At 32.1% G+C, this 16,470-nt stretch overlaps 1 protein-coding gene across 1 annotated transcript in view; it reads left to right on the forward strand.

Annotated features, from left to right (window-relative positions):
• The window catches only part of LOC106471042 (proton myo-inositol cotransporter-like), a gene marked incomplete at its 5' end in the record, with an annotated part of 31,775 nt that extends 16,307 nt beyond the window's left edge, over positions 1-15,468 (forward strand). The window contains 5 exons of the mRNA XM_022399669.1: positions 3,525-3,688; positions 4,812-4,926; positions 7,213-7,454; positions 8,768-8,920; positions 12,203-15,468. Of these exons, the coding sequence (XP_022255377.1) occupies positions 3,525-3,688; positions 4,812-4,926; positions 7,213-7,454; positions 8,768-8,920; positions 12,203-12,432 (904 nt within the window). The remainder of the gene's footprint in view (positions 1-3,524; positions 3,689-4,811; positions 4,927-7,212; positions 7,455-8,767; positions 8,921-12,202) is intronic.
• Positions 15,469-16,470: the final 1,002 nt, after the last annotated feature.

Genomic DNA, 16,470 nt, shown 5'->3' on the forward strand with positions numbered 1-16,470 from the left:
GCTCAACAGATTTCTTCACATAATGAAACCATACAATGTACAACAATACCTTTGCAGTTAATGGGCTCAACAGATTTCTTCACATAATGAAACCATACAATGTACAACAATACCTTTGCAGTTAATGGGCTCAACAGATTTCTTCACATAATGAAACCATACAATGTACAACAATACCTTTGCAGTTAATGGGCTCAACAGATTCCTTCACATAATGAAACCATACAATGTACACCAATACCTTTGCAGTTAATGGGCTCAACAGATTTCTTCACATACCACATAATGAATCTATCTTGCAAATACAAATAACCAGAGTATTTTTAAAATGTCTGTAAGGATATTCTAATGAAGTCGCCAATTAAATATCAACCTTACATACCATATAGTACCAAACGTATTGTAACTTTTACCTTACCTTGTATACAGCAATATGAAATTTCATAAAACAAATCATTTGAAAAGAAAAAGTATTATTATCAGAAAACATTGATTCATCAGTTGGGGACCCTCAATATTATCGATTTTGTTCTTCTGTAATGTTAACAATATACGACACAAGTTGAGGTACCCGTTCTTTGTTTGGGTTACAAACTGTAAAAAATGTGGGGGTGGATGCTATGATAAATAACACAAAACTCCTAACTTTCACACAATTTATTTATAACACATTATTACAGTATTCATTATTATCTCACCAAACGTTTTGTATAAGCTTTAAGAATTCACTATCTATATACTTAAAACATTGTATACGCTATGCGATTTATTTATTTATAACACATTATTACAGTATTCATTATTATCTCACCAAACGTTTTGTATAAGCTTTAAGAATTCACTATCTATATACTTAAAACATGGTATACGCTATGCGATGATCAGGGTGACTTTGTAGGAAGAGGTAGCGGCAAACGTTGTGGCGGGAGGGGTGCTTTCTGTTACCCACTTTCAACACCTAAATTTTAATATTCTTCCACACTGTTTCACGCGATTGATTAATTGGCCGCAGAAATTTCTTACAGGCCGAAGTTGACAGGTCATGGATCAGAGTAGGAAGTGGGTATAACTCAAGAAACGGTTTTTCATATCAGCCTTATTGTGGCTGTGGGAGTATAAACTTCAGTCGAGTTAATATATTATTGCAATACTGGCGGCCATTTTTTAAATTACATTCTTCCATAGAGTGTGCTATTGCACTCTCTGAGATACAAGACGTTAGTGCTCTCTTCACACATTGTGTGTATGTTGTGTTATAGAAAATTTAAAATAAGTTTGTTTTGTTTTTTGGCGTAAGGGCGTGACGCCATCTATGAATGTAGTTAACATTAACTTACGTCAAAGATAATAAATGCTCAATAACAGCAATAATGAGAGTGAAGGGGGTTTGATTCCCCACTAACACGTCTCTTGTTCCAAACTATCATCCCATAAAATCTGGTTCAGCTTCGCCCATGAACCTAAGAGTAGTTAGATAAAAGACAAACACACAGACGCAGATTTTTGTGATATATATATAGTTTGGCCAGTTTAGGACAGTTAAGTTAGTCCTAAGTTCTTATAACTAACGAAGTGTTATATGTATATATAATATATGGACATATATTAAGTATCATAACCGATACTATTGTTGAAATTAAATAAAAGATGAAATATAACTTCACTTACAAAGACACATAAAACTTTTTTTCTCGCTTTATACATCGTCACTTATTATCCGTATCTAGAAAAGCGTAACACGGGTATACATAAAACTGCAGTTAGTGTTATAGTTATGTACCACGGAGAATCAAACTCCGGATTTTAGTGCTGTAAGTTCGTAAATGTACCGCTTACCAGCCGGGGAACCACTGTAAACTATATACTCCTCTCTAACAACGGCTAATGACTAATGAAATTGGAATAATTGGCTTTCGATAGTTTTTAGATTCGCTAAAAAAATCTGAGATGAAAGACAACGATACACGTTGGTATTTAACTGTAAAGTTTGGTAGTAGAGTAGCACAGATCGTAATGCAAAAACATATTGCTTAAGTATATAAAAATAAGATATTAGATTAATAACAAAACTGGTTTGTTTGCTTATTCATTGTTAAGCACAAAGCTAGAAATGGCCTATCTGTGCTCTGCTCATCACAAATATTGAAGTCTAATTTTTAACGTTAGAAGCCATTTAAATTAACGTTGAGCCTGTAGAGGCGTAATAACAAGACTAGTTTATTAAATAATAAAAATGTAAATCCTATATATAAGTAATTAAAGTAAAGCAACAAAAAATAAATATTGTATCAGGCTTTTACAGGTAAGAGACGATTTTGATATGATAACTGATGCATATCATAAGAAAATTGAGATATGCCTTTTGGTTATTGGTGCTCAATAATATAACAATTAACTATTACAAAATGCAATTTGGATATATATTAACGTTTCCTTGGATTTTTCAAATACATTTTATAATTGAGAACATGAGAACATTATAAAAATATTCACACGTGCGATTATATAATATGTTTACGAAAAAATATCCTAGTTATTAAACTACAAAGTCATCTAACATACTGATAATAGCATTGCAATGCTTCTTGAGTTAATCCTACGTTTGACTGCATATAGATATATTGGTGACAACAGTTTTGTTTTGGCGGATCATTTGAATCTCATTTTACTTATTCGTCACAGTGTTAAATATCAATATAAACTTTGTTTCTTTGTACTTGTATTGTTTTGAACACGTGCAAAAGTGTCTTCGCCTGAATAATGTTTTTCAGTGTAACGTTACTGATTTATCGGCATGTGATTGTATTGCTGTTAAGCTTGATGAAAAGTTTTGTGTATATTCTGTATGCTACTCTCGTGATCATTTATCATTATTATACTGCCATGTTTCGCATGTGCTTGTAACAAACACATAGTGCAATTTGTTATACTTAATACATTAAATCTATTAATTCAACTAATACAAGAATTAGTAAGATAAACACTATACTTTTTAACGTAATTGAAGTGGATAATTGTACCCGTAATGTTTGAATTTTTGTTTGTTTCTCAGCACAAAGTTACACAATAGGCTCGCTGTGCTTTTAAACTCGGTGTTTAGCGTTATAAGTCCTGAGCAACTTAAGGGGATATTCTGTTGACGTATTAACAAGTAATAATTTAATTTTAAGTTGATAGCAGTGTTTTTGGGTGTTGTTATTGCAACTATAAAACCGATGATATAATTAAAAGCGCAATACTATGTCGCCACATTTGGTTTTTTAGGTACTATAGCTCATCAATAATAGAGATGATTGTTTAACTGATACCAATGTCTTTAGGTGTTGTAATATAACTATCAAAATAGGTAAGAATTAAAAGCACAATACTATGTCGCCACATTTGGTTTTTTAGGTACTATAGCTCATCAATAATAGAGATGACTGTTTAACTGATACCAGTGTCTTTATGTGTTGTTAATATAACTATAAAATAGGTAAGATAATTAAAAGCACAATACTATGTCGCCACATCTGGTTATTTAGGTATTATAGCTCATCTGTAATAGAGATGACTGGAGTGAGGAGTGAATCTTCAGTCGTTTGGTTACCAACTGTGACTACTGCAATTAACTTCTGTTGTTCCTTCTTGGGTTTGTTTTTAGTTGAAAAAATTGGAAGAAGATATCTCACTCTTTTCAGTTTAGCAGGTAAGTGATTATCGAAGATCATATATTTCAATGCGTCACCCAATCTGTGTTTGTAAGCAGTATTTTACTAGACTGAAATTGTTTGTTTCTTGTTAAGCACAAATCTACACAATGAACTATATATGCTCTGCCAACCACGAGTATCGAAGCCAAATTTTAGAGTTAAAAGCTCTCACTCAGACTTGCCGCTGAGCCACCGGGGAGGGGGGATTGTATTCGAATCAACATGTTTAATCTTAATAGTATATCATATTCTCCTATAAAGACCGAGACAAATGAATATGCATGTATGAATCTCTAATTACTTATTAGATACCAGTATGAGTTTTATTTACTATAACTGTTTACTAAATATTAAGAAAATGAAACAAATTATGAATTCCTTTATTTTGCTTTAAAACTCGAAAACATAAATGTAAAAACTCTAATAATATTTCCAAATTTGAGATACGTAACTTATTAATTACACATCACAAAATATTTTAAGTAATATGCCAAATACCGATGTTTCATCTGTTTAGTTGAAATATTTCTTATGGGTTTAATTTCATTCAAGACGTTTTTCTGCTTCTCTTGTATATTTTCCTATGTTTTATCACTTTATTCTTCTAACTATACGAACTTCGTTATCTTCTTTCATAAAAAGAACTTAACAGAAAATGTGAGATATATTACAATTTTTTATGCTTGTCAACTGATTATTTTCATGAAATCTTTTATCTAGTTTATATGTGCTGTTTGGTCAAAATAGACAAATATAAATATGATTATTTCGCCACGCTTGAACTGAAATACTTACAAACTTTCTATTTATCACAGAAGTGATCTACTTTTATCTAAGACATTAAAGTTTTAAAGTTAGTGAACTCACTTAATGAAAATATCAGAGGAGGATGTCCATAAAATCTTAGTAAAGTGCCTGTCTGTGGCATGCCAGAAAGAGAATGATTGTACTATTTATTTCCTATGATAACAAAACTTAAGATACTAAATTGTACATCTTTCACACATGTGTATAATTCAAATAATTTGAACGCAATACTCCACTGTTTAGGTTGTTTATTCCGTTAAGAAATAACAAATATTTGTAGATATATCAAACACTGTTCTCCTCTTTTCGAAGGAGTTGCTACAAGTCTTGGAATAATGGCCATTGGATTTCAGCTAGCTAACACTCACTCTCCGCAGACAGAAATCAGCGGTACCGATGGGCCTAATACACTGTGTTCTTCATACAGGTTAGTAATTAAACTACCTGATGGGCCTAACACACCGTGTTATCCATACAGGTCAGTAATTAAACTACCCGATGGGCCTAACACACTGTGTTCTCCATACAGGTCAGTAATTAAACTACCTGATGGGCCTAACACACTGTGTTCTCCATACAAGTCAGTAATTAAACTACCCGATGGGCCTAACACACTGTGTTCTCCATACAAGTCAGTAATTAAACTACTCGATGGGCCTAACACACTGTGTTCTCCATACAGGTCAGTAATTAAACTACCCGATGGGCCTAACACACTGTGTTCTTCATACAGGTTAGTAATTAAACTACCCGATGGGCCTAACACACTGTGTTCTTCATACAGGTCAGTAATTAAACTACTAGAAAGAAATAACTGAGCAACATGTTCAAAATATAAACTGAGAAAATGTTATAGAATCTTTTTTTTTTTAATTGAGAAATTATTTTGAGGCACTGAAAATATTAATAGCGTAGTGAATAAACGAGGATGCAAAACAGAATATTTTAGACTGAACGCAGATATTTAGAAATGTAGAACAAAATTTGTCTTTAGTTCATTAATAGGACTTTTAAGAAATTATTACGTTTACTTTGAACAAAAATACTTTTTCGTTACTAGTATTTTAGTACAATTCTTTCTTTTAACTTTGCTGAATACCCTGTTTGTTTAGGAAACTGATTTCGCTTACATAAAAATTTCTAAGGACATCTTTTCCAAACAGGTGTATGTTCGAGTTTTTTTTCTTAATACTGAAAATCGTGATAAAGAACTAAAAGTTACACTATACTGTATTTCAAGTAGCTTATTTGACTATCAAAATTCTGCTATAATTGTAAATATTTTATTTGGAATAAGTCAATGTATTTGTGTGATATTATAAGGTTTTATGATATACAGGATGATCCCTAATGTTAGTTGCCTCTCAATTTAATTCCTTTGGTGTCAGTAACGTTTCATTTGAAGCACAAAACTTGTTGGTCTTTGTTAGATAGTGTCATATTTGTGTATCATAAACCTGTGTGCGTGTTTTATGTAAGCATACCATATATTTCCTGCTCCATTAGTTAATAAAGCATTTTTTCAAACTTTCTCTGCATATTGAGCATGTTTTCTTATTATAAAAAGTCAGTTAAAGTAGCTATTAAATTTTTCTCACAGTAATTACTTACGGAACAAGGTCATTAAGTTAATGTATCACATGTACTTTCTAGTGAGAAATATCGTTGTGTTCTAGAGCATACTGTAGACAGTGATATATTCCACTGACAAGTCAGGTGATGTTTCAGGGATACAAAATCCCTTGTTTTGTTTTGAGAGTGACTGTCAGTCACGTGGTTGGTGCTTGCGTTTTGAGAAGAATGGTATTGGTGTTTTAACACAATACACTTGAGGTAAAGTTATTTTAAGATATACATATATATTAATACAAGTATATATCCAATAAAGAGCCTAAAATACACTTGCCTTTAAAAGCTTTGATTGTGTTTGTGACTGTTTCACCTTATAATACATTTTCCCCAGTCTATTTCTTTGTTCCAAACTCAGTCGACGTTAAAAGAATTCAGATTTGCTCTGTAAAGGTTTCTGTCGAACCTTAAGTTATTATGCGGCTCCAGCAGGGGAATCAGTAAACGTGAGAATACTATAGTTGTACATTAATACTTTAATCTGAAACAGATGAAATTATAAAGATTTAGTACTGCTCTGAGACAACTAACTTTTGAACTAGCTGTACATAATAGCGTCTAAAACATATAGTTTTATGTTGATATTTAACTTAATAAATGCATTTTACGATCTCATTTTGTTATTAGATACATATTTAAGATGTTTATAACTTAATAAATTGTAAGATATAAAAACAATTATTTTCTTACCTTTCTTTTAAAATATTTTACCACAATATATGTCACAGATATTATTATTAGCATAATTTATCAAGTAAACAGTTGATAGTCTTAATTTATTTATTACAGATATGAAATATGTATTAAAGAAGGTGTAATATGTCTATAGAACTATAATAAGAAGTGTTTTAATAATATTACTTAAATTACAAAATTGTCATCTTAGTTACGAGTTTGAATCATAAAAACTTAATGTTTTCCCAAATATATACACCAGTTATAAAAATATAGAATAAAGAATCGGGAAATAAAAGAAGAATAAACAGTGAAGTGTATTTAAGTCAGTGCCTTTGGCAGCTTCTAGAAGACTTATTTAGATAAAATAAACTTGTGGAAAATTCAGTTTTGTTTTTACTTCTTATAGCTCCTGTTCACAATGTGTTAACAACCCTCGTTGCGGTTACTGCTTTCTGGACCTTCCATTCGGACCATTGAATGGAAGCTGTTTGTTTTCTGATCAAATCAATCCTCATATGTCAGTCACTGGTCAGTGTAACAACTCAGTGCTAGAAGTTCCTTTGACCTGGGCCTACGAATGGTGTCCATCAAATTATTCATGGCTGATCCTTTTTGGACTTATACTTTACCTGTTGTGTTTTGCTTCTGGTATGGTTTGTTCAAAATATCTTACGTTTTAGTTTTGATAAAAGAGTTAGCACAAAGGATCACATATAAAGTGTAATAGACCTAAAATAAGACCCAAAACTCGAGCGCTTTCGAATATTTAACTATTCTTCTTCAGGAAAAGTTTGTCCTATCTAATATTTTTTATTTTACAGCCATTTATTGATAAGTAATGATTCACTTGTTTTCAAGAAAGCCATACGATGAAGAATGTTTGTACGTTGTTTGGTGGGATTAGTTATGACCGAAATTCGGATCTCAATCATAATAGTAGAAAATGGAATAACTAACAAATATAATATCGCGTATAAATCTCCAAAATTGTAACCCATTGAATAATTTGATATGTGGCACTAGCTTACACTTTTTAATTCATTTTTAAATTACGTCAATTTCACAATTCAATTTCTGCAGTAAGGAAATTTTTGTTTGTATTTTTAACGCAAGTTGCACATTAGGCTATCCCCGCCAAAATGAAAGGACCTCGAATTTTAACATTATAAGACCTGAAACTTACCGTTGAGTCACCAGGTGGACTGATAACTAAATATAGCGTGCAATCAAATCAAATTATCAGGTTCTTTCCTCTTTCGTAAAATTAAAATTTTCAATAATTTGGTGACCCCCCCTGTGGGACAGCGGTAAGTCTACGGATTTACAACGCTAGAATCAGGGGTTCGATTCCCCTCGGTGGACACAGCAAATAGCCTGATGTGGCCTTGCTATCAAACACATACACACTTCAATAATTTGAATATTACTATTTTTTAAAGTTCATATGTAATCTGTATATTCTCCTAAAGCTTAACGTAAAAGTATTAAATGATAAAACTTGGCCAGCCAGCGGTTTAAGTGGAAGTTTTTGATTTCTGTTAACTCTTCCACTATCATGAGCAATAAAAACGTTTGCACTACCATAACGAAGGCGTGTTCTCCTTCGTACTTCTCAATTTTTACGAGTTCAAGTTTCAGATAATATTGAAGTATTAGAATATGTGTTGTTAATTTTTTTATTGTGTATTTTAACATAAATCTCGCACTGAGAGAGATGTCTGTCTATAAATATGGCCGTGAAAGAGTTACACTATAAAAGCTAAAATAAAAACCAATAAAATTAAAATAAATACTTTTCAGCACTTCAGAAAAATGTTTAAAACGACGCTGAAAACAATTAATATGTTTTTATTTAAACAAACCGTGATAAGGTTGTAGTAAATCAGTAAACATTTCTATATATCGTTTAATTATTTCAAGAATACCCGCTGATACTCTTAACTATATACTTTATTTCACAGGTATGGGTTTTATGTCTTGGACTGTGAATTCACAGATCTATCCTTTCTGGGCCAGAAGTACATGTAATGCCACCGCAACATCGGTAAACTGGCTTAGCAACCTTGTTGTTTCTTTGACGTTTCTGACACTTGTTGAATTCCTCAATAAATATGGTAACTTAACTTTGGCTTGATATGCTCTAGATAGATACTCAGTCATGTTAATTTTTTAGCGATTATTAACAACGTATTATTGGTAGCGTTTTTATTTTGTTTCCCTAATACATCATTTCTCTATTATAAAACTACTTATATTCGGGATTTTATATGATCTATTTTGGGATCCTTGTGACCGTTTTTGTATATATATATATATTTGTATTTTGCGTTGTACCTTGAGAGGACAACATCTTCCAAAAACTGCTGATATGACGTTTATCCAAATGTCACCCGGCATGGCCAGGTGGTTAGGGCGCTCGACTCGCAATTCGAGGGTCGCGGGCTCGAATCCCCGTCACACCAAACATGCTCGCCCTTTCAGCCGTGGGGGCGTTATAATGTGACGGTCAATCCCACTATTCGTTGGTAAAAGAGTAGCCCAAGAGTTGGCGGTGGGTGGTGATGACTAGCTGCCTTCCCTCTTGTCTTACACTGCTAAATTAGGGACGGCTAGCGCAGAAATTCAAAAACAAAAACAAACTTGTCCAAATGTTCCTTTTTTTCTTAAATATAATATTAAGTTATTAAGTCAAGTAAACTAAAAAAATAAAGTGACATTAAAGTTTTTCAGAAAAAGAAAAAACAACAAAGCAATAAATAACTGATTGATATGTGTAGATATGATTTTTGTTTCAACAGAACAACTCAGAGTTTTAATAATTTAAGATGATTAGAGTTCAAAGGTCTACCTGGTCAACAGTTCTGTTTGTGCTGTATATTACAACTGAATTTGTTTCATTTCCATCAAGATACATAACAACTGTACGATTGTGCACTGAAATAATCCCAAGGTAAATTAATAACTAAAAACTTAATTGATCATATACACTGTGGTGTTCTTACCCCTAGACGAACAGTAAGATACGTAAGATTGTTCTTACCCCTAGACGAACAGTAAGATGCGTAAGATTGTTCTTACCCCTAGACGAACAGTAAGATACGTAAGATTGTTCTTACCCCTAGATGAACAGTAAGATACGTAAGATTGTTCTTACCCCTAGATGAACAGTAAGATACGTAAGATTGTTCTTACCCCTAGACGAACAGTAAGATACGTAAGATTGTTCCTACCCCTAGACGAACAGTAATATACGTAAGATCTAAGCGAATGTGCTCTGTAAAGTAAATAGGTTACGTATTGATTGACAAAGTGTTCATACTTGTATCTATGACTTCTTTCTTTCAGCATAGATACAGTAAATACACAAGACTCGATGTTGTAAAAGAATGACTTCATTTATATTACACCTAAAAACAGCACAGGAAAGAAAATAATAACTAGACTTAATATTACGTTAAATTAAGGTCCTCCGATGAATGAACGGTAAATTTACGGAGTTACAATGCTAAAATCCACGTTTCGATTCTCCGCGGTGACAGAACGCAGATAGTCCATTGCGTAGCTTTGTGCTAGAACAAACAAACAAATTTAGAATTAGGATCGTCTTTCCAATCTAGGGTCTTGTGGATTGGTAGGCTCGTATTAAAACGACAAACGTTAATAATGTAAAACAAATTAAGAAAACAAATGATGCACCAAAGTCATGTCTTAGCCTCTCGCAGCCAATTTCGTTTTACTAGTACAAAGAATGAAGCTAAACAAACTCAAGTATTTCTGACTAGAGGAAGAGGGACCAACCACGTTCACTACCAGACGTCTCTTCCTGTTATAAAATATTTTAACTAGCTGTATGCTTTCAATCAGCAATGTAAAGACATCTATTGCCATGAAACTTGAACCGAAAACAGCTTTTCAGTTTGTTTTATAACCTTAAACTGCATTTTACATCATTCCTCTGTCTAAATAAACAAGATAGGTAATATACAAGATATTAACACATTGCTGTTTATAGCTCAAATTTCAAGAGAATTTTACAGAATGTATAATTTTTCTTTATCTTTAATTATCTAACAATAATACATTTACTAAATTCTACAAACTCTACTGAGCGAAATAATTTACATAAGCACACAACAGTGCTAGTCATGTTTATTTGACTGAATTAGTATTTCTTACTTTTTTGCAAAACAAGATTTAAACGATGAAAAAGCTAACTGTGAAAACGATATCTCAACGCAACTTAATCTTAATTTTAGTTAATATTAATATATTAAAAAGAGGCTTAAAATGCATAGTTGTGATTATCTCTAGTAGATTCCGCCACTATACTATGTCTGAAAAACAGAGGGAAAATGTTTGTTTGTTTGAAGTTAAGCGCAAACCACACAATGGGCTATCTGTTCTCTGCCCACCACGGGTATCGAAATCAGGTTTCTAGCGATATGTAAGTCCTCAGACATTCCACTGTACCTCTGGGGGGACAGGAAAAAAAAAGACTCGGATATTCAAGAAAAGCCACACAAGTGCTACTTGTGAATTTTCAATTGATGGATTAGAGAGAAGGTAGCTATTCAATAACATACACCGCCAAATCCTGGGCTACTATAAACAAATATTGGAATTTGGTCGTTATTTTAATAATGCACCAATGCTCCCAAGGTGCTGAAAGAAATTGTGGAATACTAGAACGCGAAACATGAAACTTCGGATTCACACCCTAATCAGTTGGCTACGTTCGACGGTTGAAAAAGATACGTATAGCCATTCCGGAAACTAAAGAAATATCTAAGTACGTACAGTGGCTCAACATTTTAATTTCTCTAATTACTATGTCGATATTAAATATCTTAGTGTGTCCCCACAAGGGTTACAGCATATACCATTTATTATGAAGTCTGTTCGTTCAGAATTTTCCAGCAAGTAACACAAGGGTTATCTGCGCATAACCGTCCCTAATAGTCTAGAGGGAAGACAGCTAGTAAAAGTACCATTAGCTAACCCTTATCTGACCGAATAGTAAGATGTGACCGTTACTTTTATAACACAGCTCTAAAGCGCAGAGCGCATTTTTGCGACAGCGAAAAGGGAACCACGAACCTTTGAATTCTAACAAAATGGCTACGCCTGGCCCTTATTATAAAGTATGAAATTCATTTTTGATGTGTTATCAGTGAAACTTAAAATATATGTTTATAGGATTTCTTTATATTGCATATTTTGCAGAATTGCCAACAACAAGCTCGATAATTTGTTTTTAAAACATTTAAAAATGTAAAAAATAACACTAAGTCTACATATTGGCTGCATGCGCAATCAAAAAAAGTGTTCAGAATTGTAAACATTATACTAATCCTTTTTCATCATAATATGATAGCGGTAAACTTTCACTCCAACAGGACTGCTCTGGCTTTACATGAGCTTCGCCATTTTGGGTTGGATCTACTTTTTTCTGATGCTGCCAGAAACCAGAGGAAAACAGCTGGAGGAAGTGGAGGATTTGTTTGCTCATCCCTGGTGGCAAGATGCAACAACAGCCGATGAACCGAAAACAGTACAATATGTACATATTCGAGGCATTAACCTAGCAACAAACGTTGATGACCCGGATTCTGGAGACGAAAGCTGACCCTCTAATCTACAGACCTTTGTTTACTGAGGTTTTAGACTAGGATTATCGAGAAAAAAAGTATCAGTATTGAGACAAGTAACCAAGCCATTGTAAGAGTTTATAATCCTTCTTATTGTTTGTTATGTAGGCTGATTAAGATACAAACACAATTATATATTACCCTCTTTCAATGCCGCTTTTAGATGATTGTTTTTGAAGCAATATTTGGTAGGCTTTGTCAAAAATTAAAAAAAAAATCAGAATCCGAAGATTCGTTATCACTTTAACAATGCTTATTTTAATGTTTCTTGTCTATATACTCTTAGTATTAATTGATTGGTTGAATGAATGAAAATATTTTCTGTTAGGTTAATAAAATTAATCACAGCGAAAAAATAGACTGGGGAAAGGGGAAGAGTATGATAAACTTCAAAATTAACTAACTTCAGAATGAACGATGTCATGCTCGGGTTGTAAGCATAATTATTAAAATATCGAAAAGTACAATACTCGATCTAAGCTTATGGAACCAATGAATGCACAGATATATATGAACAAAATGAACATTTGTATATTTAAACAGACTAAAACTTATGCATATGAATCTGTTTATTGACATTTAAAAAATTTTGTTTCCAGTAATATTCCACAAAGAAGTAACACCATTTAGTTATTTTTCATTCATATTCGAAATTAATCAAGTTATTTTGCCTCGTTCAAAATTACCACCAGTAGGAAAGAAATGTAACTACACCTTAAAGAACACAATTGTATTTTATCTTACTTACTAATCTAAAAGAAGCAAAAGCAACAATACTTTAAATCAGTTACAGCGCTATTTGCTCCTAATCTTCCCTGAAAGGAGCAACCTACCAAAAACAACACTATAGATAATGGAGAGCCACTTGCTTCTATTTTACTAAAGGGGGAAAAAAACCCTGAAGAAATGAAAATGCTACTCTGAAGTTAATTAAAATAATAACTTGTTTGTATTTTATTGCATTTTGATATAGATGTTTCTGCTGAATAGATCCATTCAGAAACGTAAGTCAAATATTAGTTATATGAAGCATTTTTTCTCAGATTGGATAACAAATCTATGATAAGCCGACTGTTGCACGTTTGAGCAATACCAGCTCTCATAAAACAAAAAATTATTTTCATGATATTTAGCTCACTTTTATCAACTGACTACTCATCACTTGCGCAAAGTGGAACTTTCTAATACCGCCATTTATAATCGACTATCATTTTTTTATTACAATGCTTTCCTACATGAGAAATTGGTTGAACAATTTTCACCCACAACTACAACAAATTTCTATTTCATAAGTGATGATAAAAAAATAATACTAATGGGATTAATGTGTGATAAACTTCGTGAATATTGGAACTCTAATCCACAGTATTTGGTTTAATCACAAGAAGTATTATATTTTTCAGATTGTGATTTTTTAAAATAAAATTTAATTTAAGAATGTAGAAAATGAATGAATACTTATAAAGTTTAGAATTAATGGATGTTTAGCTAGTTCTTGAGAACTGTATTTATGAATTTGTTGTAAGGAATAAGTACATATGTATTTAATAGTTTCGTGTTTTTATCTGCTGTTTTTTGTTTGTTTTGGCAAGTATCATTTTTTTCTCACATTATAGAGTACCATCTGTGTGAATATTTTTTTTCCGTTTCTATTGAAATATTGAGAACTAATAATAGATGGCAGTAGTAAATCTACCATTTCACCCTCTTCTTGCTCGATGAAATATCACGTCAAATGTTAGATGCAGAGACAAATATAACATTTTGCAGAAAATTGAGTCTGAGTTTATAGAGCCTAATGTCGTGTCACATTCTTCATCAGACTTTACATGATCATGCAGCACTGTAGAGAAAATCCAAAGAAGTTTGCAGTAAAGCTAATATTGTCACATTTTTATCTATTGAAACAATTAGCTGCATAGATCTTCATTCATTACATAACAGTCTGAGAGAAACATACTTGAAATTTCACACAGTTGGATTAACTAATTTGAGATTGTATCATAAACTGTGTCATACTGATAATACTTGCTTCATGAGCCGCTATTGTTGTTTCTATTGTAATACTTAAATTTATATATATAATATACGGTAAATTCTGTGAAATTTACCGATATGTTAGAAAGAATTAAAAACAACGGGAAAGGACTTTAAATAGATAATGTTGTGTGTAAGTTCTTTCCATAATTTTTTTAAAGATAAATGTAAAAACTTACTACCTATGCCAATCGAGTTTCACTAACGCTAATACCAGAATTATTCGAAACTCAAGTATAAGTATTCAAGCTAAATGAACAAACAAGCACGAGAAAAGGTATTAAATCATAAAAGTTTAAACTAACTTAGAGTTAACTTTAGTTTAAATGAGTATTAACATCAAATGTACAAAATTGTACTGTCTAAAAATATAGCCAAAATTAGCTTAGCATTATTATTTAAAGGTATCTACAATTTTTTTTGTGTAGTTTAGTGCATGGGTTAGGCCTGTTTAACAACAACTAATTACAGTACTCTGCTTTAATTCATGAGTTCAGAGCTGGCTGTCGTGTTTTTGGATGCTAGTTAGACTGAGCATAAGTAACAATAAAGGTAAAAACAAACAAATCTCTGTAATATAAAGTTGCTTTGCGTATTTCACTCTAACCCTCAAACCTCTGTAACCGTAAAACGTGGAAACAAGTTACTTTTGGAATTGATGGCTAACGCAACATTTACCAATTATTCTTTATAGTATTACCTAAGAAGTTTTCATTCGTAGACTGTTTAATTTTATTGATTCAGCCAGTTAGTGATTCGAATGGTGACTATTGCAGAGAAATACTCCTTATGATGTTCTCTAAGCAAACAAAATATCAGTGTTACATTATATTTAGAGAACAGTTGAATAAATGCATATTGGTGTCAATATCTATCTTAGAGTAAAATAAATGATCAATATATTTCGAGGTATTTGTGTTTATGTTGAACTTAATATAATTACAAAATGAATAATTATTGTCAATGTTCAGAAATTTGTTCAAACAAATAAACAGTTCATATAATATTGAAATATAACTTTATTCCTTCTGAGTAACAAACAGCAGAGGAACTGCACTCCACTACACTGGATACTTAAGAAAGGCTCCCCCCCCCCCCAGTGGCACAGCGGAATGTCTGCGGACTTACAACGCTAGAAACCGAGTTTCAATACCTGTGCTGGGCACAGCACAGACAGCCCTTTGTATAACTTACAAACAAACAAATTTAAGAAAAAGTTTCAACTTCAAATTCAAATGTTTTGAAATAGTCAAAGTTGTTAAAAGTGACGAGGTAACTAGCAAAAAAATAAGCTGTAAAACAAATAAACAAGAGTATAGTTATTTAAATTTTCAAATGTTTCAATTAATAGTAATTATATACCAAGATCCGTTAATTTGCCAACTTCCCGTTTCAATGATTCTGGTGGTGCAAGATTCACGACATTATAAATTGTGTTTACAACATTCTCGTTGTCTCAACGTGAAACGTTATGATGTTTTATAGTTCCCCCCCTGTGGTTTTGTCATTTTTAAAATAAATGTACAGGGAATATTTGAACTAAAGAGATATTTTTTTTATTTGGCTGCTTGGCCAACAGTTGTTGTCTATTTTGATATTTAACAATAATCTATTAATTCAAAGAAAAAGTGGTTATCTAAATCATATAGGCAATTAAATAACCGTTTTATAGCTAATACTTGGATTTCTGAAAAACTTCAATTTCTCTTGGGAAACGTCATGACAATGTACATCTGGCGAGGTAAAGTTAAGATACAATAATGCCCACATCTTACTGTGTTACAAACGAGCGAAATGTTTAAAACGATTAACTGTGTCGTGATGCTTCAATATATTAAATTCTGTAACACAGAAATATTTATAGTTTCGAAGCTGTAAGTCATAATGGTTTATGTTTCTATAATGGTTCTAACTGCATGAATAACTTTCTTATTAAGAATACCACTATATATATATATATATATAAAGTTTTACTAAAG

Source organism: Limulus polyphemus, unplaced genomic scaffold, assembly GCF_000517525.1.
Source record: "Limulus polyphemus unplaced genomic scaffold, Limulus_polyphemus-2.1.2 Scaffold4368, whole genome shotgun sequence".
Classification (NCBI taxonomy): domain Eukaryota; kingdom Metazoa; phylum Arthropoda; class Merostomata; order Xiphosura; family Limulidae; genus Limulus; species Limulus polyphemus.